This window comes from Clytia hemisphaerica, unplaced genomic scaffold (assembly GCF_902728285.1).
Source record: "Clytia hemisphaerica strain Z4C2 unplaced genomic scaffold, Clytia hemisphaerica genome assembly, whole genome shotgun sequence".
Classification (NCBI taxonomy): domain Eukaryota; kingdom Metazoa; phylum Cnidaria; class Hydrozoa; order Leptothecata; family Clytiidae; genus Clytia; species Clytia hemisphaerica.
Window position 1 is genome coordinate 1,568,677 of NW_027103247.1, and position 26,265 is coordinate 1,594,941.

General features: G+C 35.5%; 2 protein-coding genes across 2 annotated transcripts; one reads left to right on the top strand and one right to left on the bottom strand.

Annotated features, from left to right (window-relative positions):
* Nucleotides 1–2,283: 2,283 nt before the first annotated feature.
* LOC136822151 (uncharacterized) lies at nt 2,284–10,923 on the top strand. The gene is made up of 6 exons (XM_067078424.1): nt 2,284–4,514; nt 5,537–5,663; nt 6,628–6,963; nt 9,075–9,299; nt 9,534–10,010; nt 10,694–10,923. The coding sequence occupies exons 1-5, from the start codon at nt 2,797–2,799 to the stop codon at nt 9,654–9,656; spliced, it is 2,529 nt and encodes an 842-aa protein (XP_066934525.1). The 5' UTR covers nt 2,284–2,796; the 3' UTR covers nt 9,657–10,010; nt 10,694–10,923.
* Nucleotides 10,924–11,049: 126 nt separating this feature from the next.
* Nucleotides 11,050–26,265, bottom strand: LOC136822070 (ribosome biogenesis protein BMS1 homolog; the record flags this gene model as incomplete). Its single annotated transcript, XM_067078316.1, is given in 24 exon segments — nt 11,050–11,456; nt 12,557–12,715; nt 13,043–13,218; nt 13,406–13,457; nt 13,800–13,895; nt 14,224–14,346; nt 14,494–14,552; nt 14,980–15,160; nt 15,882–15,983; nt 16,343–16,482; nt 16,785–16,907; nt 17,315–17,419; nt 17,703–17,966; nt 18,407–18,493; nt 19,001–19,112; nt 19,758–19,989; nt 20,265–20,299; nt 20,715–20,906; nt 21,434–21,579; nt 21,977–22,098; nt 22,446–22,588; nt 22,702–22,890; nt 23,343–23,422; nt 26,015–26,265. Coding segments are annotated over 24 exon segments (3,388 nt in total), but the record flags the coding sequence as incomplete, so codon positions are not given.

The following is a 26,265-nucleotide window of genomic DNA, read 5'->3' on the forward strand; positions in this document are numbered from 1 at the left end:
TCGCTCTCCTTTTTATTGAAAAACGGCCTTAATACGCTATTGTTAGCCAAGTATGCCTTCACAATGTTTTATCTTATTTAACACTGACCATTTGTTGGCCGAAAATATGGTACGGCGAGCGACGTACCTGCCATACCCGGTGCGGCGTTTCAAGAGTTTCGCCAAAGAAAAAATTTAAAATTTAGAATGCCTAGATTGCCTGAAAACTCATCATGATGTGAATTATTTTTTAATCGTTCAATGCTGCACAAGATGTTTTTAGAACTACCTACTTTTACTAATTATTGAAGGAGTAAATACCGCCTTTACTGTCTCTAAGTTACTGCAGTATCAGTGTATTGTATTGTAGTAGCAATATAAGTGAATACGGAGAGACGACCATATAATTTAGTGCTGACGGAGAAATTTTATCTAGACTCATTCGTTGGATGCAGTATTTGCATCACAAAAGTTGTCATTAAAAAAATTCGCCCGCAGAAAAAAAACGAAAATATTTGTTTATAGGTAGATATCGTAAAGTTTTGCTTATTTTGAATAACCTCACCATGACAATAAGTCAATAGGACATCCAAGATTGTGCGAGCGAAGCGAGCAAGAAAATTTTACTGGTTAAATAGTGGAATAGATTTATCTTTTTTGAACAATTTTACTGCATGAAACTCGTGCAGAAACTAAAAGTTAAATAGTTTTATACCGAAATACCGTTTTTTATTGATAAAAATATCGAAATACCGACAAAAAAACAGGCAATTTACCGATACCGGTAGAAAATGAAATACCGTAATCCCGTCGTTTTTTTTTCGTAATACCGATTTACCGGTGGTAAAAAGGCCCAATACCGTCGTACCGTAAAAGTGAACCCCCCCCTACAAGTACAAAGCGAAAAATTCAAAAAGGTAGATCGAAGCCGAGATTTTAAAAATCGAACACGCGTTCGAAAAGCCGCACATTCGAATGTTTTTTGGAATGTCATAAAATCAAAACAAACCCTTTTTGAAGGAGACAAAACATTAAAAAATGTTGGTTTTGATCTTGCAGTACTACTGTTGAAATAAACAGTGCATTGATTGACGCTATACATTGGTTGGTTTGCTGGTTGTATAGGCAGAGGTGGATGTTTGAAAAAATTTAGCGTTCCTTTTTCAATCAATCAAGGATGTATAATACAAAACTTTTTTGAACTTCATACGATTAACTAGTTATAGCAGTATTGCATAGATAATGCCTCGTGTAATATGGATTTATTTTTCTCGTTCTTTTATTCTTGCTGATATTTTCACTCGCCTAATAACTAATACTTATCGTCAACATGAAATATATGAGCAATCTGATTGGCTAAACACGATACATGAGAAAGCGTTTCTGGTTGGTGACATGGAGCATGTTGCATTGCACCAACGCGAAAAAAACTTCTTTTAAAGAAGCCTTTAAAAAGAGACACTCTTGTTCAGAGTTTTTTGACGAAAAATCTGAACTCGAAAAATATATCCCATATTGTACTTTGGTACTACCATGTGATAAAACTATTACTTAGTATAAGTAATCACATGATAACGAGTGCTATTCGAATATAATTGCACGAGTGATTTTTTTGTTATTAATTTTCCGAGTCCGAAAGGACGAGGAAAATTCGAAACAAAAAAAATCACGAGTGCAATTTTCGAATTGTACGAGTTATTATGTGATTACGAGCTAATCGCACAATGGCTTTCACTACTTTTTCCCAGTTAGGAAAGTAAATTACAGAAATTACACTGAGAGTTTTATATTTTTCTCTTCTCTTTATGTCTTTCTTTTATTGTTGTTTATTGATTTTCTTTCTCACAAAATAAATTTCGAATGCAATTAAAACGTTCGATGCAAAAAAAATTTAAGAAAAAACATTAAAATCAATTTTGTAAACATTGGCGCGGCATTGGAGAGTGTGATTAACGATTAATTGCTCTCTACATGATGCAATTAACGATTAATTGCTCTCTTTGAGGGCGTGCCAAATAAGAAAAAATAACCCATCGTGCGATTATTGATATTTCACCTCGATTTTTTTTTGAATCGTCCCACGTAGCTCATTGTAAATACCGCTGAAAAAATAAAAGAGATCGGTTCGCTAGTCTAGAATCATTCAGAAAGGGTTAGAGAGAATAAAAAAATATTTTTCAAACATTTATGCTTATAAAAAGCTGGGAATTTCTCGTCTTATTTTTCTATTCAGCAAACACAAATACAGATTATAATCGAGAAAGGGGAAATTCCCTCTAGAACATGCTCTCCGATTCATAATTCATGACTATATTCACAAAAACACGAAGAAAAAGTGTTCGTTTTTTTGTGATTGTGGGCCTACTACATCAATTTTGTTATGAAGCAAATTTAGAGGAAAGATGAAATTCAAGAAGAGAACAGAACTTTGAAATTATCAAAGTCTTAAAATTCAAAACGAAAACAATTTTTCGAACAAAATGTCGAATGGTTAATTCTTTTGCTACAATACGGGAAATTCCCATTTGACAAATTACGGGCAAATTACTCAACTTAAATAAAAGAACAAAGGGAATTTCATATTACATCTACACGTTAGTGTTTTATTAGCAGAAAGAGATGGTTTGATGTGTTTTGAACGAAGTAGAGAGTTTGTTATGAGAAATTTTTCATGTGAAGTTGGGAAACACTGAAAATTCAATATCAAGAAAAGTACCTCAACAAAAGACAACGAATTGGAAAGAAGGAAATTTTGTTGTTGTTTTTTCATTGAAAATTGTTGACTGATTCAGTAAAGAAGGAAAATTTTGAGAATAAATGGCTGAAACAGCAACAATAAAAAATTTTGTTGATCAAAGCAAAATTGTTCGTGACAACAAGGATGACAAGAAGAAAATAGAGCCTGGTTCGCCTGTCTTTTCCCGAAAGCCTGATTCTAATCGTAAAAAGTCAAGTCGAAAAGAAAAGAACAGTACAAAGACAAGAAAAGGTATGAAAACAAGACTGTCCGGTGTTATAACGGACACATCTTTTTACGGACAAGATGGTGGTGATGGAAAATTGAAAGATCTTGCCAAGAACAGAATACAAACGAACAAATTAGAGGGATTCGAAGAGAATGAGACTGAAAGTGTGGAGTTACAGAAAACATCAAATACGAGTGCTTGTGAGAGTGTTCACCATGAGAAGGTAGAGTACGATTCAAATGATGAGAACTCGAAGGAGAAGGTTGAAGCAATCAAACAGGACTTGTTAAGTGGGTTAAGCGAGGTCCAACACGTTAAAGATGGTCCAAAAGGGACAGCAGAGAACTTGCCAAGTGAGCCTAACAATGATCGTGAAGACACAGAGACAGGGGGTGATATATGTGAGAACGACTTGGTGATTGACTTTGAGACATCACAGAATGGTGTGATTGATCTCTCTGGTGAAACTTCTGCAAACGAAGAAGATGACGTTGAAGTCGAAGTAAAAGAGGAGACCTCACAGAAAGTTGAGGTTATAAAAGACGTACATAATTTCTGTATAGAATGTGGTACGAAGATATTAAGTCAAGATGCAAAGTTTTGTCATCAATGCGGCACGAAAATTGAACGGGGAACACATACGTTGAAATCTTCAAAAGCGGTGGAAGGAGCATGTGAAGTAGCACAACCTATTGATTTATCGAAAGCTATTGGAGAATCGAACTTTGTTAATGGTGAAGTCAGTTTTAAGCCAACAATAGACAAGGAGAAAAAATCAAGAAAAAGAGACAATAAAGGAAAACCAGCAGGTTTTACGGCACATGTTATTCAAACTTTGTTAGACATTCCACCTGATAGAAGTAACGAAGGATTTCAAAACACTGATTCCAATACATCATCGTCAGATATCGATTTGACTTTACAAACGACTCATAAGAAGTTTAAACTTTCTGATACTGAACATCATAGATTGGAAAATAAATTTCTTGGGAATGTTCTAGGAACTGAAAGGCCAAAAGTTACAAATTCAAGGTCTGCAACACCGTCATTTTCAACCTTTACAAACAATATGCCATACAGTGCAAATGACCAAAATAGCGAGATTTATGTGTCTGACCATTACAAATCGAAAGCGAATTCTCTGATGGAATCTCTAGCAGCTGAGAGACAGAAAGCTACAAATTTTACGAACTTACAAAGCATTAGTATTCCAACTGGAGACAGCTTTATGTCTGAGGTCTACCCGCCGCCACCAGAAATGAACTCATATAGCAAACATGTGACCACAGTAGAAAGACAGCCATCATTTGAATCATCTACAAGAGCTGAACCAACCACCAAAACCAATTTTCCACTCGATCAGTCAATACTTTTCGGTGCTATACCCTCTAATATTACAAATAACGAATTCAGTAATTCAGTATTAGGGAATGGAACTAGTTTTATGGAACTTCTCGGATCGGATAGTGGTCTCGATGAGTCAATTATGAATCCTACTCACCCACATATACATCCAGTGAAACCGAACACTTTCATGGCTGAGCAATGCACAGATCAAGATGGAAACACGTAAGTTAAAACAAGTTTCTATACAAAATACTCTTAATTTCGTTTGGGATACAGAGGCGTCACGAGTCAAGATAGAGATGAGTTGCAAAAATGTTTCAAAATGTTACAAAATTCTCTTAATTTTGCTCAAGAAACCAAGGCAAATCTAAAGGACTAAAGGGCACAGATCAATACGTTGGTTGAAAAGTTTTCTGAACCAAACGCCCTTTATTCTGCTTGGGACAGAGAAGAAAGCCACAATCTCTCCACTTTTCACTCTGTTTGATCCGAAAAATAAACTGTCTAAAAATATGGTGTAAAACTTTTCCACTGCACTAAAACCTTAAAGTCTAGATTCCTACATACATAAGAAAGCCACAAAAAAAGACCAGTAGACAACCAAGTCTTCATTTCACTTGAAAATGAATTTCTTGAGATTTTGTGAGAGACTTGACAAGACGGGGAATTCCCTTTACATCTGTATGGTATATGCTTATATTGTGACTAAGCCTAAGGAGATAATTTGTTATTCAAATAATCATCGTATTTGAGCCATCATCAATTTGTCTATATCTTTCAGCAATAGGTCGTTCTTTACTGTCCCCTCCCTTCCTTCACTACTCTTGATATGCGTAAGTCAAGATGACGTCATATTTTTTAACGGAAGCACCCAAAAAAGCCGGTTTTTGACCTCTGTGTTTCTATTTCTAGTAACAGAGAGAGGTCAAATCCCGGCTTATTTAGGGTGTTTCCGCTAGAAAAATGACTTACGCATATCAAGAACTGCGAGTGGTGTTGTTTCTGTGGAGAATGAACTTCTTTCCGAGTTTCAAATTTCCCTCCATCGAAAGAAACAGAAATATTGGACTTTTTCGAATTCGAAAGTAAAAGCCCACAACATTCCAAATATTATTCAAAAATTGTCAGAGGGAAAAAGTGACTAAAACTATGACATAGTATGACGGCGGAATTAAACCAATCAATGATAAAAAGGTCTACGGTTTTATTGTTTTATTATTGCATGATATTCCATTATATTTCAGACCGTTACACCACTTTGTGAGAGACAAGAAAGAAGGAATGGCCATTCGCGAATTGGAAAGAGTTTCACAATTTTATTCGATAGAAGAGCAAAACAAATATCTCAACTATCGAAATCAAAGTGGATTCGTAAGTAGCTGTTAATAATATATATTATTGGAGACTTTAACTTAGTCAGAAATAGGTGCTTGGTATGTGTGAACGAGGAGGGTAAAAGTGTCAATTTACCGTGGTCCTCAATCAGTTAGGATCTAGTCAAGTTAATTCAAAACATAACCGTCCCCGTCATAAACTCGCTCTTAGACTCTAATTAAGATGAGACAATGGAGGGGAAATTCTGTATAATCCAATATTATTTAAATGATCAGGACTAGTTTTCCTGCTTGGGAGTAGAAACTGTAGTTCACATCGTCAGAATTCAGTTTATGATATCAAGAAAACTTTCTTGATGATATCTAATGGTGATATTTTTATGCTTGTAGTTATATTCATAAGAATGATTCTTATAAATAAATATTGTATATTGTAAAAAGTTTTCCCGATAAATCCGTTGTCATGGCAAATGAATTAATAAAAAGAAAGGGGAATTACTTTGCATGTTCTTTCAGAATTTCCCTAAAAATATCGAGGAAAGATAACATAGCAAGAATTTCGACATTTCTTTTGTAAGAAAACCTAGTACCGAGACTTTGTTCTTTCAGCTATGTACTTATCATAGCAACCCTTGTCAAATAGAAATATAGACTAGCAAGTGTCTGCCTTCCCTGAGACACAGAAACGCGGAAAAATAGCTTATTTAGAATTCTTGATCAAAAGATAAATTGCCGAGGTAGAGTAGTTTGAAAAGCTGACTGTTCACACGTGTTTTCAGCGAACGTAGTGAAACATGTGCAAGCGTAATTACAACCCCTTTACTAACTCTTTTACTAAGCTTCCAATGCAAAGATTTTAGCTGTTGAGCATAAATCTCAAAAAAACCTTCTTGCTTAAAGTTTTTTATACAGTTTAAATAATGTGAGAAAAATACCTCCCCATCAAACCATCCTTCTAAAGCAATTTGAAGGAGCTCTCATTCTCGTCATTTTTCTCACAGGTTGTCTTGCATACAGCCATCCTTGACCCGCAAAACTATAAAATCATACAATGTATCCTTCGACATGGTGCAGACGTCTATATTACAGACCGGAATGGAAACAACATTATTCTTCAAATCATTAAAAATCCTGACTTTGACGAAAGCCATGTCTTGGCGTTGATACAAATTATTTTCAAGGAATTGGACGAGTTGAGAATTCAGGCCTTGATAAATGACGAGTCAACGTCTTTCAATGCTGATGGCTATTCGATAATTCATGAAGTCGTTCGAAAAAATTACTTCGAAGTCCTGAAATATCTTCGTCAATCTGCAAAACTCAACCTTAACGCTATTGTGAGTTTACATTGTTTCGGTGAATCATGAAGGTAATAAAGATATAGATGGAGAGAAAGGTCGTGTTCAGATCTGAAAGTTTAAGTTTAAGGTTTAAGTAGTACTTTGTTGATATGGGAATTTAATTATAATCACTTTTCTTTTGTCATCATCGATTGGCGATCTCGAGGAATCTCCTTTCCTAGCTTGAAATCATGTCATCTTCTCTCTTGAGATACTTTGAAACAAAAAAGATTTCAGGGAATCCCTCTGCAAAACACTAATTTGTGTTCGTTTAAGCCATTACTGCTAGAGATGCTCCGAGCGTCTCTAAGTCATAAATTTCACGTTCTTTTTTCTTCATTTACAAAAGAAGCATGCTTTTCACTTGCGAATTCTGATTTCGTCTATTCAGAAAACTGTAACGAAATCGTAAAAACTTTTTTTTTAAGCCAGAGGGTGATTCCTTTTTAAACTTTGGTTTAACTAATGAGGAGCGTGCCGTTAGATACAAAAGGAATATAAAAGAAACATGTAGACCTAATTGCTTTAAACCTTGGTCTGAACACGACCAAAACGTCTCGGTAATGACCTAAATGATCGTTGAAATCTTTTATAAATCTATTCAAAGCGGCTTTTTTTTGATGTACCATCATTGGAAGCAAAAAAATCCGAAATGTAAATTTATAAGAACAGAAGTGAGAATGTTATCCTGATTGAAATAAACTTATTATGCAAAAAGTTCTTGTTCAAACGCGATACAAAAATAATTTTCTCAAAGTCAGGTTACAAAAGTTCTATGATTTCATATCGATGTATTTTTGGGCGAACACTGTGCTCATTTTGAGAGTTTTAGCACATTTTCCTTGAAAATTTCTTCATTAAAAATCTTTACGTCTAAAAGGGAGGGGGTTTTCAAATTCTGATGGATGATTAATTACCTTAAGGGAAGAAATTTTCGCGAGAAGAAATTTTCGCGGAATTTAATTTCGCGAATCAGAGTTTCAAAATGGTAAATTTCGCGGAATTTAATTTCACGAATGAGCCGAATTCAAAAGTTTCAAGGAATTTAATTTCGCGATTGAGAAGAAGTTATCAACTTAGATTAACTTTTAAGCATCACGGAGTTGTTTATATTTGTTTATATTTGATAAAAAATACACGTTATAATGCTTAAAAATTAATTGTGTCCATTTTTTTTGGTAACACCTGGTCAAAAACAACAAAATAAAAGAAGAAGAAAAAAAATTGAATTTCGCGGAATTTAATTTCGCGATTTAACAATTTTGGTGTGTTTCGCGGAATTTAATTTCGCGAACTACGCCCCAATTCGCGAAATTAAATTCCGCGAAAATTTCTTCTGCGAAAATTTCTTCTCGCGAAAATTTCTTCCCTTAAGGTAAAAGGTTACCTAATCGTAATATAGAATTCTTTTTCAAATTTATCGATGATTTTATGAGAGGGGACCCTTAGAAATATAGGATTTTGTGCTTGTTACGGCAACCTTTTTCTTATTTTGATCAACAAAGTTATTATCTCACAATAGAGTTGTTAAAAATCCAACATCGTTTTATTCAGTTTTTTTATGAACTTAAATATCCCCACGAGTATACCCATATTTAATCATCTTATTCCCAAAGCAACCAAACAGCTGTTTGCTTCCGATGATAAATCAGAATAGAACAAAAGGCATTGACTCTCCATCTATATCTTTATTACCTTCATGGGTGAATGAATTAAAGGGGTCGGTGGTTAATGGTCAATAATAAAGTGTGCAGTATTATGTAATGCCCGTATTTCTTTAACCGTTAGCAATGCTAGGCGGGAAGAGTGAGCGTAAAGAAAGTGGAAGGGGCTAGAAATAGCACCCTTAGCTTCTATTTCTGCAAACATCCTTCCAGCTAGTCTATAGCAATGCCCGCCTAAAATAACCGCTTTTTAAATAGCGTCGTTCCAAGCGCATTGTTACTAGTAACATCCTATTTGGCACACACAACGTTTTTTCGATGTTTATCTGATGTTCACAATGTCCATATAATGTTAGATGAACATTGAAACAACGTTGTGTGCCCAGCTGGGATATCGTGGCGTTGTAGACTATATTATAATGACAAATATCTCTTTCACCATAGGATCGTAAAGAGAAGCGAACAGGTATGGCGTTAGCATGTAGACAACGTAGTTGGAGAATGGTGAACTTATTGCTCGATCTTAAGGCTTGCGTTAACATCCCAACCTCCTCAGAATGGTATCCGGTACACGCGTCCCTTGAAGATGAGAATGAAAAGATGCTGGATAGATTCATGGATAGTGGTGTTGATATTTATGGTTATAAAAGCATCAAGACAAGCAAAGAGGTAGTGAATTCTATAAATTAACTATTGTTGATACCCATTTTGGACTATTCCTTTTACCCCTTTCGTTGATTAGCAGGACTCTCTACGTCCGAGAGGTGCCCCCATAACAAAACGAAAAATTGAGTTTTTGTGAAAGTACGAAAGGACTTCTCAAGGGCTTGAAAGGCATCGCATCAGGTTTTGATAATCTTAACCAATAGAAAGGCTTCATTTATCCATCCCTCCCAATTTCAGTTGAAGAACAAATGTGAAGTGTACATGAGGCGAAGGCGAAGAAATAACCCGTCAAAAGATCGAAGTACTAAAAAGAGAAGACGCTGTGCTTGTCAAAGCAAATACAGTTCCGTTAGAGTGTGAACATCGTTGAAAGTCAAGTAAAAATTATTTTTACACGAAGTAGGCTTTATCCCCAATTCACGGAATACATTCATTCCTCGAATGAAGAGAAAGAACAATAGATAATAGATCCTCATAAACACAATCATAATTGTTCACCTCGTTTGGAAGTTTTATTTTCATGAACTTAGAGGGGTAATCAAGAGTTTCCAGGTAATCTACAGTTGAGACGGTAAAAGCTAAATGCGGGATAGTGCTGAATCGCATATATTTGACTTGTTTAATATATACTAAGATTGAAGAGGTCAACGAAATTTGTGTTGCCTTATTGTGCAAGTACGAGAATTAAGACTAATTATTTATTTCCATACTATAGTAGGGGGAATTTTGTTCGATTTTTTGGAATCGCTTGACTGTTTTGTTAGAAGCACTTGTTATACATTTTTGGAAAGCTAAGGGGTAGGGGAATCGAAATTACTATGTTTCCAATTTTTTTTCGGACACTTTGGTGTGATTTTCGGACAAATATGACGGTCTCAGGCAAAAATCATAGAGTTAAAAATTAATGAAAATTTTAGCTCGAGAAAACGGAGACCTGTTGTATATTTTTGGAAAGTTCTCAAAAAATTAAGATTAGAGATATATTGCAAGTATAGGTGATTTCTGTACCTAACTCGAGATATTAACCCTTGAAAACCGTGTTTTTCAGCCAGAAACAGCTATTTTGTCCAGTTTTTGCGCTTTCGGAAGCTCAATATCTCGAGTTAGGTACTGAAATCACCTATACTTGCAATATATCTCTAATCTTAATTTTTTGAGAGCTTTCCAAAAATATACAACAGGTCTCCGTTTTCTCGAGCTAAAATTTTCATTAATTTTTAACCCTATGATTTTTGCCTGAGACCGTCATATTTGTCCGAAAATCACACCAAAGTGTCCGAAAAAAAATTGGAAACATAGTAATTTCGATTCCCCTACCCCTTAGCTTTCCAAAAATGTATAACAAGTGCTTCTAACAAAACAGTCGAGCGATTTTACAAAATGCCCTCTACTACTAGAGTCTCTTTTTAAATCATCTTTTAAATTCGCAAAGAAAATATTATTTTAGTATATCTTAGTTTATGTTTTTTTTGCAAATATTCAAATCAAAATAGATTTTTCCTAGTTTTAGGCTGGCCGGATAATCTCGTCAATTTTAAGTATTCCAGAAATTCTCTTCGAAAGGCTTTTTTCCACGCTATATATCAAATGAAAGAACGGGAGCTTTTTAATAAATACCATGTCAAACAAAATAGCGATCGTTTATGACATTTCTTTTAGAAGTTTGATGGTGACATACAGATAGATCTAAAAAAGGCGTGGGAAGTATAAAATATCGAATCAGAATATTTGAGAAAATCATTAACAAGAGCCATTAGTCTTCAGTGGATTTCTTTAATGTCAGTATACAAAATAATTTGCATGGTTATCATAAAAAAAATTTCCTAAAAAATAAAAGAAAGATTTCACCTTAGATCTGGTTCTTTCCGCATTTTCCGTTACCCGGAGTTACTCTATTCCGCAGTTATCCCTTTCCAAGAATGCCGGGACATTTTCGTTTTATCACCTCTTACTTCTCATTGCAGCCTTCTCTTTCCGCTTTTGTTCTTGTCCGAGAATACGGAACACTTTGCGGCGTTGTTCTTTGATCCGTTGATCACGTTTTCCTTCGGATTCCTTGACTTTTTTCATGAATTTCTCGTGCTGTTCGTGCCGTTTGACCTTCTCTTTCTGAAGTTTATCACGGTTGGCTGCGAATATACCTTTCATTAAACGTACAGCCTATGAAAGAAGGACACGTGTAATGTTAAATAAAGTAAAGTCTGTAATTTAGAAACGACAGTCAGTCGGAGTTTTGAAACTTTTCAAGAAACTCCAATCAAACTCGACTTCTACCCAATAGCCGGCTCTACTTGTATTTTTAATAATTTTTTGACGAATGCTCTCCATATAATCGATACACTGTTACATAAATAGTAGGCTTTAAATTTTGGGACAGTATTTGTAGTTACGGGCAAGAGGAGTAAACGCAAAATTAGCGAGTTTATGTATTCGAGGGAAGACGGAATAAAGCAAAGTTGACATGTCTCCAAAATCACCGTCCACTTTGCTCGATGACGGTACAAACACCAAATTCCCGTCGTCTGTTTAGGTGAGCAAAGGCGATATAGAGCCGTACATCAACTATCGACTTTGTTTTGTATCAATTTCACTTACCGTCGCCCTCGATATCCTCCGATACAGAAACTAGGTATTAAAACATGGGACAGAAGGAGAACAAGCTCTCCCTTCTTTTTTACGAACGTTTTGTTAGGATACTAGCTTAGGAAAATCGGGGGATTCCCCCATCTCTATGTCATTATAAAAATGTTTTGTTATTGATCAAGTGATATTTCTTTAGAGACATGAAAAAGCAGGGGGGTTTGTATTTGTATGATTAAATAAAAAAACCTTTCTCGCGTTTGTGTTTGTGTTGAAGTAAATAGTTTTCCAATATCTCATCATCATCATCATTGCTCTCAATCGAAAATTCCCTTCACGGACGAGTGGTTATTTCCCTGTCCAAAGGGACAAGCCCTGATGTGCTAATAGCTTTGACGAACAACGAAACTAAACACTTCAAGTCAAGTGCTCCTTGAGGTTATCGAACCCCTAATAATAACATGACCATATTTGGTTTGTATTATTGCCCCATGATAATTTAAAACAAAAGCTCTTCCGGAGGAAAACAATGTGTCCACTTTTGGGACAAGAAAAGCTTGGTGTTATGAAAGTTTTTTCTAGTTGGGTTTTTGAGTGATTGTGTCTGATTGTGTAGACAAAATAATCATACAAACCAAAATCCAAAGTCCAATCGAGATACTAAAAATGACGTAACAAACCTTCTTTTCATCGGTTTCCATAACAACAGCTCGTTTCTGTAGATATGTTTTGTTCTTTTGTTTTTTCTGATCTTTCGGTTTCGATTTGAAAGGTAAATCTTTTTGAAGTTTTTGTGGGATCCGCAATGGGTTGAATTTACGCTGCACACGCTCGATGGGCTGAAAACAAGATAATTGATAACTGTTAAAAGTATGAATGTATTTCCATGAGTTGAAGTATTTCTACAATAAACGGTATCGCAATGTTTTAAGCAGTCTTTTGTTTTGAAATAATAATTTGTTCAAAGAAAAGATAATCGTCGGTCTCGAGCCACATCAAATCATATCTTTGATATAATAAAAAAATATCTATCGAGAAAAGGCTAAAAAATTGCCTCCCCCGATATGCGGAATTCTTGAACGACCTAGCTAGTTTAGCTAACGTAAAGCAACAAATCACGAAATAAAATACACAAGATACCACCAGATAAAGACTCTCAAACTTACTTTATAAAGTGAATCTTTATTCTGGACATTTTGTATATTCTCATCTTTGCGTATTTGTCCAACTGTTCTCATCCCGCGCCATGTTTGTTTCATACCGCGTTGCAGCAGTAACGTTGGTAACGGATTGTACAGTTTCGGACACTCCAGTGGGTACCATGTCCGACAAAAGATAATATCTAGAAAGAGATAGAGATCAGACAATCAGATATTTCGATTTGGCCTAAAAGCAGCAAATCTGAAGTAAGGTCATGTTTACGAGCTAGCTTAAATAATCTTTAACGACAAAAGTCAAAATATTTGAAATTTTTCAAAAAGAACTGATTCTTTTGTAAAGAAAACTGAAATCACAAAGACTATACATACCACTCGTTAATATTTTATCTTCAAAAGTTGCTCTAAAAGCACCTGGAGGAGCCTGAAAAAAGAGATCAAAATCTTGTACTAGGGTAATCTGTATAATCATTTAAGGGATATATTGGCCTTCACATTTTTTGTAAGAAGAAGTATTCAAAGAAATATGGACAAAAGAAAATTATTAAAAGAAAATTTCAAGACTTTCTGGACTCTAAAAACCACCCATCTTCTTAAGAAATACACAAAAATACTCACAAAAATGTGGCGAAAATGAGAACATTGTAAAAACATCTTTGCCTTAAAACTCAAAATCTCGTTGGAAATAAAATTGTTTCGAGTTAAAAGCACTCAAAAATAAAAAAAACTGGTTCTGTGTGAATGGGCTGTGAACGGAAAGAATCACCTTCAAAGCTTTTTTGACTTGACCACGGATACCACTGACAGTTCTTATAGAAGCGCCTTCGAATTTCGCTACCTCCAGTGCCGTATTGAACATTCCCTGAAAAAAATAAAGATCAACAAATATTAACATAGACATACAAATAAATCATACAGACTCATACACGAGTAGGTGGGGGATCTAAAAAATTAGGCGTCTACAGTGCTAAAAATTCATCTAAAATCAATGAGCTCAAGCAAAAAGCAAAAAGTTTATATTCCTTTAATGTTTTGAATAGTCGTCTTTAAAAAACAATCTTTGAAGAAATTATTCGGGGCTTTGCCTCGGTTGCTACGTAGCATACGAGTAGCATATTGTCAATTGTCTAAAATCGAAAATAGATCGCAAGAGCTATGCAAAGAACAATCTGATGCCAGGACAACTTTACCTTAACAAATGCGGTATTTTTGAAGATTTTTAGTGGCGTACCAACGAGTTTCAGTTTTTTCACGACTTTTATACTTTTATCCAAATCGACAACCACACCAGTAGCTGCTATACGGAACTTCGCCTAAAAATACAATACATAGATTCCATTTATGGCGATGAGCTGTTGATTCATCCGTAAAATTATTCTTTTACTTTTGAAAGAAAGACATCCTACATTCTTGAAGATGCTATATAATGATAGATATCTGCAACATTAAGTTTTTCTTACCGTTTTATCAGCGACGGACTGGATAGCAAGTAAACCGGTGCTGGGCGGTGTGACCGGACCTAAATAGAGGAAGAATAGGTTTCAAAGTGCTCTACTGATAAAAAATATGACAACCAATAAGATAAAGCCGAAGGCTAGATCGGATCTCCTATGTAGGATTTGAAGCACTTTGTGCAACCTCTGTGGTTTTTTTACAAAAGCTGGATTAGAAGTAACATTTACCGCCGTATTAAAAAATGTAAAACGTGAAAACAGATTCAATCCCTCATCCGAAATGCGACGCAAGTCTTAAAGATTAATTTTTTCTTGCTTGGGAAAGTCGAAGATACGCCTCTAGCCTTCGATTTGAAACTCAATATTAGTAACCTATCAAGAAAAGGGATTTAATTAGGCAAATCGAATAAGATTCTCCCAGGGATGAAATATTGACAGAGTAATATCTTTAAACCGACAATTAAAACGAGAAAACATCGATGAAAAACATACCATACATCGTTGCAATGCAATGTAAATGTTGAGGTGTATATTTTAAGGACCGGAATCTTCCGTTGTGATCTTGAACGGAATACAAAGGCATCGTTTGGAAGCGACGCCAACCCAGCGAGACGATGAGAGGGTCACGATTTTTCAAAATCTTGTCAAACCATCTGTGTTTCTTGAAACGAGTCTGAAAAGGTATGGAGTAAAGGCTATAGTAAACGCTGAAGTTTTTCATAGTAATGGATAATAATTATTAAGGCATTGGATCTTCTGGTATTTCAGCAATCAAAACAATAACAATATTCGCGAATAATGAGTTATACTTTTGTAAAAAAATATGTGGCATCATCCGACATGGGAACCCTAAAGAAAAAGGAGATCCATCCAACGAGATTCTAACTCCTTCTACTTTAATCGTAGAAATTTTAGCGAGACTAATTTTAGCGTATATTAGCGAGTCGTCAAAATCTTGATTTATTTTGGATTCATTTTAGCGAATCACGATTTCAAAAGATTTCGCGTGGATAAATTTTAGCGAATACTCGTATTACATTATTGAATTAGTTCGTTTTCTAGCATTTCTTTGCACTGAAACCCTTCCTATTGATAAAAATATATCAAGCCAAGGCAATATAACCAGAAATTTCGCGCGGATAAATTCTAGCGATCTATCGATTCGGCGTGTTTTAGCGAGATTTATTTTAGCGAAAATAGGGAAAACTCGCTAAAACGCTAAAATTAGTCTCGCTAAAATTTCTACGATTAAAGTAGAACCGAAGCTGTTTAACCTAGCCAAAAACTCTTTCTTAAGAATGCCATGAAAATTATGTTTTCCACGGATCGATCCCTTGAAGATTCGTTTGTAGCTAGTAAACAATTTACCCGTCTCTTTCTGCAAGAATACAAACCTGTATATATCCGATGTTATCTTCACCCGGTAACAGACCACCGATGATGACTGGGTATGTCGGGTCGAAATTCTTCACCAACTCACATGGCATTCCTGATAACTGGAAAAAGAAAGAGAAAAATGTTTCAATGAAAGGGCACAAAGCTTAAATATGATTTGTATCAAATAATGGAAATTGACGACTTCTTAGCAGTGGGTTATCAATTGTTCTAAAACTATTTAAAACATATCATTTAAACAAAGAAAGAGATATCAATAAAGTGAAACACACCTCCATTCTTACATTCAGAACAATTTATCTACTTCATCGCTAGTTTTGATAAAGATTGGTTAGTTATCAGTTTTTCTAAAACTGTATTAGAGACAGCTGCGTGTTTTCCAGGTTGTATGTTATAGACAGCCTAGTCCACATTTTTAGGTAACAGTACATGTTTAAACAAACGATAAAGTGAATCATACCTCTATTCTTACATACATGCCAGCTCTGAAGCCTTCATATTGCACACGAACATTATCATCCATATTCTCAAACTCTTTTCGATTCAAATCTGCTTGTTCTGTCATTGTGTTCTTCAAATCGTCGTAAAATGTGTTTGCTCCTGAAAAGTTTGTATTGGAAGATGATCATAAAAGACAAAGGCAAAACAAATAAGATAACTGAGCGTATGTAAACGAGGAAAGAAGAGCCATGATGAGTTCAGGCACTGACCAGATGCATGCGTCTGAGGGACGTTGCCTATTGGTCACCTCACTTTTTGTTATGGGCGTTTTCACACTAGAAGCCTACCTCAACCAAATAATAGACGCAATCGAATACGCAGTTTTGAGTACAACTTTCTACAGAAGCTGGAGTACTGTATTTCCAAAAGAGGTTAGAGACCGAGTGGAAAATTTAAGTCACCTTTTTCGTCGTCATAGTCTGCGTTGAACATCTCTTTCAATTTCTTCTTCTTTTCTGCACGCAATTCTCGCCTCGTCTTTTTCAAACCTGTAAACTCTTCTGGTTTATCGTCTTCATCGCTCCCTGTGACAAGAAAGACTCAGGGTATGTATCTAGGTAAGCTTTATTTCTAAAGTGAAGCCGAGTTAGCGACTTTAAGTTTCCTCCAGAAGAAAGTGAAACGTTGGTCTTCGGATAATCTGTACAAGATTTAGCTCACGTTTGTCGCTCGTTGATACTCTGCTACAATGTGAACTCGGAATCCTCAATTAATGGGTTTGGTGCAGAAAAAAAGACGTAAAGTTGCTAGCTATAAATTTTGCATTGAAATTTCTCAAATAAAGCTGATTGATAAAAAATGAATTTTAGTTGAAATCTTTGTACTTTAAACGCTCACCTTCATCCACACTTATTTTAACATTTTGAAATTAAAGTGGATTTATTAGAAAGAAAATTGCAGCTGAAATCTGCGTATTTCAAGACCTTTGTACCTTCATCCATACTTTGATCACTTTCATCTTCACCTTCACCACCGCCTTCACCTTCGTGTGATTCTCCAGTTTCCAAGTCTTCGAAATCTCCATACAAATCCTCATCTGTGTTAAAAAGGAGAACGGGGATTCGTTAAAAAGAAAACTGGTATACTAAATTGATTAACATGTAGTATTTTCCCTAGAAAAAATCTGTAATATTTGCAAAGAATGATAAAATATAGGTTAGAAATACTGTCAATTTAGCTTTTCTCTGGTTCAAAGTCGCGCATCTTTCAACTAACCCTGCCCCCCAGTTTGCCTTCCCCTTAAAAGGAATTTATACATACATCAGCTTTCTTCAGATATTAGGGCTTGCTGGAATGCAGTTAAAAGAAAAAGCGCAAACCTTCGCCACCCTCAGCCTCGTTCAATAAAGCTTCTGCGTCCTCGCTCTCCTCCCATTTACCAGTTACAAAACAATCTTTGATCAATTCCTTTATCTCATCAATGGCCACATCCAATGCGTCTTTCCCGATGTCTGTTTTCGAACAATCTCTTGAATGGTACAAAGCGTTTTTCTTCTTTTTCAGTTTGTTCTTTTGTGTTTGGAAAATACCGGCTACTAAATCTTCGTCATCGGATTCTGAATCTTCATTCTCAACAGCTAAATCTGAAAAGATGGGAAAATATTTTGATGTGTAGACGGGAGCAAAATTAAGATTTAAACTTCTGGCGACGACACTCTGGAAAGATTGGAGAACATTTTATTGTTCACACTAAAGGCTTAATCTCAAAATAATTGAGAATCTTGTATTCCTATTCTACTTTTTTTTTGTCATAAAACCTTGATTCTAAAAATGGCTAACCTCAATTTCAAAGACAAACATCACGGTAAAATAATAATTTTGAGATCTAACCTAGGGTTATACATAAGACGATTTGAAGCATAAACATGAGCAAAAATTAGGGTAAAACTATGGGTGATGACACTAACATTTTCTCTAAATTGTTAGCTATATTTTTTGGGAGAATCTTGGTTTATCCTTGAAAATAAACCATTAGTTCCACATTAATTATGGACATTATTAAAGCGGGTAGGGTATAACTAACCTTGTCCATAGACAACTTTCCGTATATCTGTTTGTCTGTCTGACTTGTTGTTGATCATCTCTGCTATATTCTTCCATAAGTTTATATCTGAAAGCAACGACAGAGCAAGAGTTATGATGTAATTCAGCTTCAATTAGAAGTGTAATAGCGAGATTATGTATCGGAGATATTCTACGGCAACGGTTGCGGGGCTGCCCATGCGGGTCGTTACCAAAGGCGACATGTCGTTGTCTACTTTCCTCTGTACGGGAAAAACACCAAAACACTGTATAAGCAAAGTCGACATAATGCCGTACGTCAAATATCGAACTTGTTTTCACCCGCCATTACTTGCCTTACTCGCCATTTCCCTTGCCGCTTTAACCGTAGCCGTAGAGAATTCCAGATACAAAATCTCGCTAATATCACGAATAATCCACGTTTAGATGACGAAAAGCCAAGTCTAATGTTAAGAACATTTTAAGGTTCTGCGGACTCTAAAACACCCAATTTTTTAGGAAAGTGGACAAAAATACTCATAAAATGGTGAAAAAAAGAACATGTTAAACAATTTGGACTTAATACTCAAAACAACAAGGCTTCAAAAATTCTGACCAGTTTTCTTTTGATCGGACGAAGTTTTGGATGTTTTCAACAAATCTACATTTTCTTCATCTTCTGATGAATCATCTTCGAACTCTACTGCTTCGTCACCACTGTCATCCTCCTGCAAAAATTATTATGTTCAATAAAACCAATGAAATAATCAACCCAAGATGAGCCAAAATATGTCATACGTTTTTAACCCCAACGGACCAAATGCCCCCCCATCAGACTTCATATTAGCGAGTTTGTGCATTTGCACTTTTGAGGACGGTAAGGTGACTGAAGCGATTTGGAATAGCCCGCAGTTTTGACCCGCAAAGTCGAAGACGGTAAAGTGCTGATTTACCGTCGTCCTCAGCCAGTCAGGATTTAGACAAATTAGAACCTTACCGCCTCCATCGCAGAAAAACACACATAAATAAACTCGGTAAGGTTAAGCATACCAGGATAATCACAACGACGGACGAAAAATGTAATAGGCTAGTGAAAATACGAAATTTGATTGGTTGAAAAACACTAGCCTGTTAAATTTTCGTTCGTCGTCGTGATTTTACCGATTTACTTAACCTCACTATTGTACGCTTAATTAATGCGAGACCAAATTAATTTATTGTTCTACGGACCCGACCGACCCTATTTTTTGCCTAAATCGAGAAAATAATAAGATTGTATTGAATTTGCAGAGTTGGAGTATGGACTTTCCAAGTTTTTTTGCAGGTATTTTTAACTGAGCAAGTTGAAAAAGTGTAAATTCATGAAAGAATACTTGAATTTTTGATTTCTTTTTGGGTGAGGTCATCATCATTTCATCATCACTTTGATCATTCCCCTCTTCGCCTTCAAAGTCACTCTCCTCATCCTCGTCTTCTTCTCCACTGCTCTCTCCGTCATCTCCCATTAGTTGCTCATCTGTGCTGGAGAATACGGCTCTCCTTCGCTTGCGGCCATCTGATTGGTCAATTTCCTCTTCCTCTTCTGGCATTGTCCAATGAGAGTCGCTTAAGGGTTAAATAAGTCGTAAAGTCACATGAAAATAGCCTCATGATAAGAAACCACAAGGTTCTTCTCTTATCCATGTTACGTACATACATTTTCAAAATTACCAGAGGTCAAAATTTCATAGAAGCTAAAAATACTTGTATGAAGTGAGGAACCTTAGAAATTTGTTGGCAATTATCCATTATGACATATGTATGAAAGCAGCTTTAGTCTGTATCGTTTATTACGTTATCAAATATATTTGACCAATTGTTTAACCTTTTTCCTGTCCTACCTTTTAAATGTATCTGCAGTAACAGGGGCGGAGTTCTGAAAGAAACAACATAAAACGCAAATTTATATGCTGACAAAGACTTTTGGTTTTAAACATAAAGTTTGCAATAACAGCTAGCTGAATGGCCAGAAGGGAGTTTCACTGAATGTTTCTCCTTCAAAAAATTGGGAATGTTAAAGTCATAGTTCCTCAAAAGCTTCAAAAAGTTGAGTAGAGTTAAAAATACATTATAACTTAACTTCTCGTTTTCCACTCGATTGGATAGTAAATCTATCTGTTACTTTGAATGCATGGCGTACACAGAAACCTTGACCCTCTTAGTAAAAAACACATCTCAAACCAACATTATCACCCTCCTCACAGAGGGTTCAAAAACTTCCTTTCAAGTCATTTATCGATACAATGCAGATTGTCCATGTAAGAAAACGACAAAAACCGCAGGATACTTACCTTGAAGATACTGAGCTCACTAGCCTCCATTTTGGAATCAATAAAGGTTTGGGTCGAGTGGAGCGAAGAAATCAATTCGTTCTCAGGCTCTTCACTGATGGCAGCTGCAGGTGTTTTACCGGAAAGTGCAGCCTCTTCTGCAGCAGCACGTTGACCTGCTTTACTACCACCAAGATCTATGTAAACAGCATCCTATAAGATGAAGATTTTAAATCGAGAAGTGTTCATTTTTTATAGTTCAATTGCCCCTTTCGACGTTCAGTCTTTAAACGTTTTGTAACTATGTAGAGTTTAGACCTTAGCGACCTTAGTGTAAAGGTAGAGGGTTTAACTAGGGTTCGCAAGGTTGTGAGTACAAAAGCGGTACTTGATCATACTCGGTGCTTCTCTGGACGCTCAGCAATTAAAGTAAAGGATAAAGGGTAAGTAGTGAAATCCAGGGAGAAAGAGGAAGCTTCGGGTAGATAGCTATAGAAAGAGGAACTTTCGGGATTTTAGGTAAGTAACGAACCAAACAATTTTCCATTCCGGCCCGAATAAAGTGAAATAGAATTAGAAAGTATTAAAAGGGGAATATTAAAAAAAAAACCCTAGAAAATGAAATTTCTCTATTAAGAAATCTGTTAGGAAAGAAAATATGTGAAAGTCCAAACCACTTAACTTATATATAGGGATTTTATAAAGGTCAGTAATCCAAACTTAAAATCGTCGCCTTTTACCTTATCATAGACGATTCCTCCGACACCTGACATCGGAGCATAAATAAGCCTCTCTTTCTCCGACAAAGACCGTTTCTTCACTTTATCAGGTAGTGGGCAAGGATCTGGCAAACCATGGACGGATTGGATATTGTAATCTCCACAACCTGTAGAAAGTAAAAACCATTGCAATATAAGTTTGAAATTTAGACTTATCTAAAATATAATAAGATCATTGTAAGAACGGCAAGTTGAAATGTGATAAAGAAAAATTTTAAGGAGGATGTTGATGATTATTTTTTTTGGCAATTTTTAGATTTTTGTAATCTTACAGGTTAAGTCTTGATTCTCTTCTTCTTCTAATTTTATCGGGTTCCCTATATATATCCACAAAAAGACCTTATTTATGGACTAACCCCCCTGGATATCCAGCCCTTTTATTTTTATGCCTCCTACCCTGGATGTCTGATGTTAAACACTCCAATAAACTTCTTTCTGAATGTGTCAAGTACAGGTTTGGAATTCAACCTTTTGGTAAAAAAAAAGATTCGAAGCAAAATTTACCGATGAGATGGATTTTAGAGTTATATTTCAAGTGAGCTCCTCTCATGTAGCCATAGAGTGAAACTGTTCTGTTACAAGTATCGTCTTTTTCAACTTGTTCTGGGTCTGTCAAATCTTCATACCTACAAAATCAAAATAACGTGGTGGCAAACTTGAAGTCTCGCTTTGGCACTACGGCAATCAAATCATTTTTGAAGTGTTATTCTCGTTTTCTTTGAGCTAAAGCTCGATGCTAGGACCCAAAAATCAACATTTACAAAAATCAAAAAAGAAACATCCTGGGGGATGATCTATGGATCAAATGTGCAAAAGTTATCAAATCAGATCCCTCCTGAAGCCTCACGCCCCATAGGAGAGGATAACAAGACAGACATACAATTTGATTTTGTAAGACATGTTGATTGATTCAGAATCGAAACACTCAAATCTTTTCTGATCTTTTAAAATTGAATTGTTGAAAAATTAATACCTGTCCACCACAACATATGGATGTGAAGAACGCCACATCAAAGGTCTGAACTTCATTACGGATATAAAACGACCAAGATTATGGATTTCACTTTTAGGGTACAGTCCATGTGTAATGTTTGTGAGATAAAAGAGCTTGGCACCCTAAAAAGAAATGAAATTAGAGAAGTTTTAATTTTCTATACAAATTAACTTTGAGGATAACTATTAAAATAAAAATAATAAAGATGACAATGAACGAAATCTTAAAAGGGTACCTGATAAACCTCCGTCCAAAATCTTTGCTTCAGAGTCTTCTTAATCTTTTTCAAAGATTTGTTCTTCTTTAGTAAGTCAAGGTGGGTCAACACACCCATGATTTTTGGAAAGCCATGAACTTGAGCGATATTCAAGAACTCAAAGATTTCCATTTCAAAGCCAAAGCTTGCATCAATAAGAAGTAGAACCTTAAAAAAGACCAAATGAATGAAACAATAAAAACGATAACAACATATTTGAAAGAGTAAACATGAAAAGCACAGAAATCTAAAATCTAAGGTTTGATTTTTTCTTCAACTTTTATGTAGCCTAAGACCTCATGCTACTTAAAACCCCCTTCTCACAGACCCAGTAGGATTTTTTCAGCCAGTGGGGATAGAAATAACGGACTAGTAACCAATGCGGATTGATATTCCAATATTTTTTATGGCTGGGGATTTCAATTCTTTTGTTTTCAAGTCAGAAAAAGCAGTGGGGATGGGAAAAATAGTATAATATTTTGCAGTGAGGAATGGTGTATTTGATTATTTTTAGTGGGGACAAACAGTGGAGAATATTATTCCACCGGGGACGATACTTTGGCCATTTTTTCCAGTGGTAAGGGGTCCCAGTGGGTCTGTGAGAAGGGGGTGTCACTTACTAAATCAGCAACTTTAGCGATGTCAATCATTGAATTAATGTCATTGTTACATTCCATAAGAGTCAGACGCCTTGACTTTCCTAAAAGATATAAGTTAAGCTAAAATCAACGAGCTGAAGGTAATAAAGTAAAGTTAAGTCCCCTAGGTTATTAGTTATTTTTATAAAAACAATAATAAAATATTTTTTTGTTTCATACAGTAATTTCAAAAGAGTGAACCTTGTCTGGTTTAGACTTTATTCAGACTTTGTTTTGAAATCTAAGGCACATCTATATTTAGTACTTTTAATTTCTGCCTAGGCATGCCCATCCTTTTGTTTTTCTCTTTTCTTTTGTTTGAAATGTTTTCGAATGTATTTAACGATCGTCTTTGTTAATGACATTCAGATTTTTTTCAAAACAAAACAAATTTCTTTTATAGAAAAGAACATTTCAAATGTACATCAAAACATAAAAATCAAAAAGAAGTTTGTCGAACAACAGCATTCAAAGGGAGATAAAAAGCAAGAGAAATAAAGCGAAGCAAGAAAAATATCTACTTATATTACAGAGTCGTTTCAGACGACACTGGTATGGTATAATTTCAATAACGATTCCTTTCTGATAACTTTGGAAAAAATTACATCACAGGGACAGTACACAATCCAAATATGGTTAAAATAAGACTACCGAGGGAGGGCTAGAGTCAAGCGATTTCCTTTTTATTTGATCGCGCTTTTAAGCCAGCTTCAACATCCAAAGGACTTTTAGCGTGTACAGCTTAACTGGCGTACAACGCCAGGTACCCGCTAGTTTACATTAAAAGAATAACAGAGATAATTTCTAAACTTTTTCACCAACATTTCAGGAATCTATTATCTCCATATAATATAAAGCAGCAGAAAAAAAATGTTTTTCATGGTAAGTTTGAGTTTGAATGGTTCCCCTTACAATTCTATAAAAAAAGGTGGAGCACAACTTTTCCCACGCACAGGCTGCTTCTGAGAAGTTTTTTTCATCCATTCAAATTATTAGGAATCTGCTGCTTAAATTGATAGTTATTAAATACTGTTGGTTACCGTAAGTTGGTCATTATCGAGTGATTACATATTCTTATTTTTGCTTGTAAACCACCAATAGGTTTAATTTTGCTAGAAAATAGCTTTTCTATTTTGGATGAGTTTCAAAAACTCATCTTAGATAGAGTATTTTGGCCACTACCGTCAACTGCTCTAATTTGGGACGATTGGTCGAAACATGGGACTAGTTGATGTCTGGCCTGTATTTTCACTTACTGTTAAATCTCTTTGACAACAAATTTGTTTTGATAACTCCACCAAGTTTACCAATCATACTTTCTGTCATAACATGTCAGGACAACTTTCATTGATAGCGCACCCTTTTTAACTTTTTTGTTTTCATTCAAAATGACCGGACGCCGACTGGAAAATTAGTGAGAACAATTGCTGCCTAACCACCTATCACCCGATGAAATTTACAAATAAAGAGTGTGTAAGTTACCGCGCAAGTGACGTCAAACACTATTGTTTTGCCCCTAATTTGGTCTTCTTCGTTCCAGAAATTTGCGTGTGTTCCACTACGGATTTTTTCATATTTCGATTTAAAAGCCTACTCGGTGCAAGGCCCCCCCAGCGGTTTGTGTGAATGCGTGAATGGGTATTTTCGGTTGCGTGAATGGGTATTTTCGGTTGCGTGAATGCGTGAAAATTGAAAAAAAAATGCATGAATGTGTGAATTGAAAAAACTTGCGTGAACGTGAAAGCCCACTTTTTGATTACGTGAATCTGGGCTACTGTATTTTGTGAATACGTGAAACGATTGTGTGCTGTGTTCTAGATTTTCCGATTTTTCTCGAAAATTTTCCGATTTTCTGAAAAATCGGGTTATTGCGTGAAACTCAAGGAAAATTTGTGTGAATGCGTGAATTTCAAAAAAAAATTTGTGATTGCGTGAATTGAGGGTCCGTGGGGGGGGGGGCTTGTGCAAAAGAAAAATCGTGTTTTTTTTAATACTGCGCTCATTAACTCGAATCAAATGGACTTTAGATGTTCGGTGAAATGGTGGCCGAATTGCCGTCGCATGTTTTGTCAGATAGTCCCAAGTTAGAGCAGTTGACAGTATACAGACATAAAAAAGTGCTTAAAAATTCCCTGTTTTTAAGTAGTTTCGAAAGTTTTTAGATGATATACAAACTTTCCCTAGCAAATTTTGGCCCTTTTCGTGAAAGTAAATGTCTTTAAAAATTCTAGGAAGGACCATTTCTGAAATTTTATGCTTGCGCGAAACTTTTGACGAAATAGAAAATCTGTGAAACTCAAAACTTTGATTAAAATCATACAAAACATATTTGTTTACCTTCCAAACAATTTTATACACAACACTAGAGTGCACATTCTCCCGGGCCATTTCTGAGAAGTTTGAATTACGGGAAAGGTGTATTTTTATTGGTTTCTCCATCCAAAGTTTTGAAACCATTTCAACACAAGGGTTCACACTCAATTACTGTGCCATTAAAACTGTACCAGACTTTTTTAGTTGCATGCATCAGAAATTTTCTATGTTGGGTTTTTTTCGAAAATTTTGAGTCTGGATACACCTACACCTTGTCAGGCTAGACAAAAGCATTTAATAGCAAATAAAGGTCTATATAATATAAAAAGATGTATTTATACCTGAAACAATAGTAACTGGACCTTTCAAGTCACTAATCTTCTCTCTTGTGTAGCTTTTAATCATATTATTGATGAGTGTCGTCTTCCCAACTTTTGGTGGACCAACAACAGCAACAACAACTGGTGGAGGCTCAACTGCTGTTCTGTCGACAAGAGGAACATGATGCTTGCTCGTCTCTTTATCAAGAGATCTGTGGACTTGTTTAGCAACTTTATTGACTGACTGAATAGCAAAAGCTTTAGGATTTCTT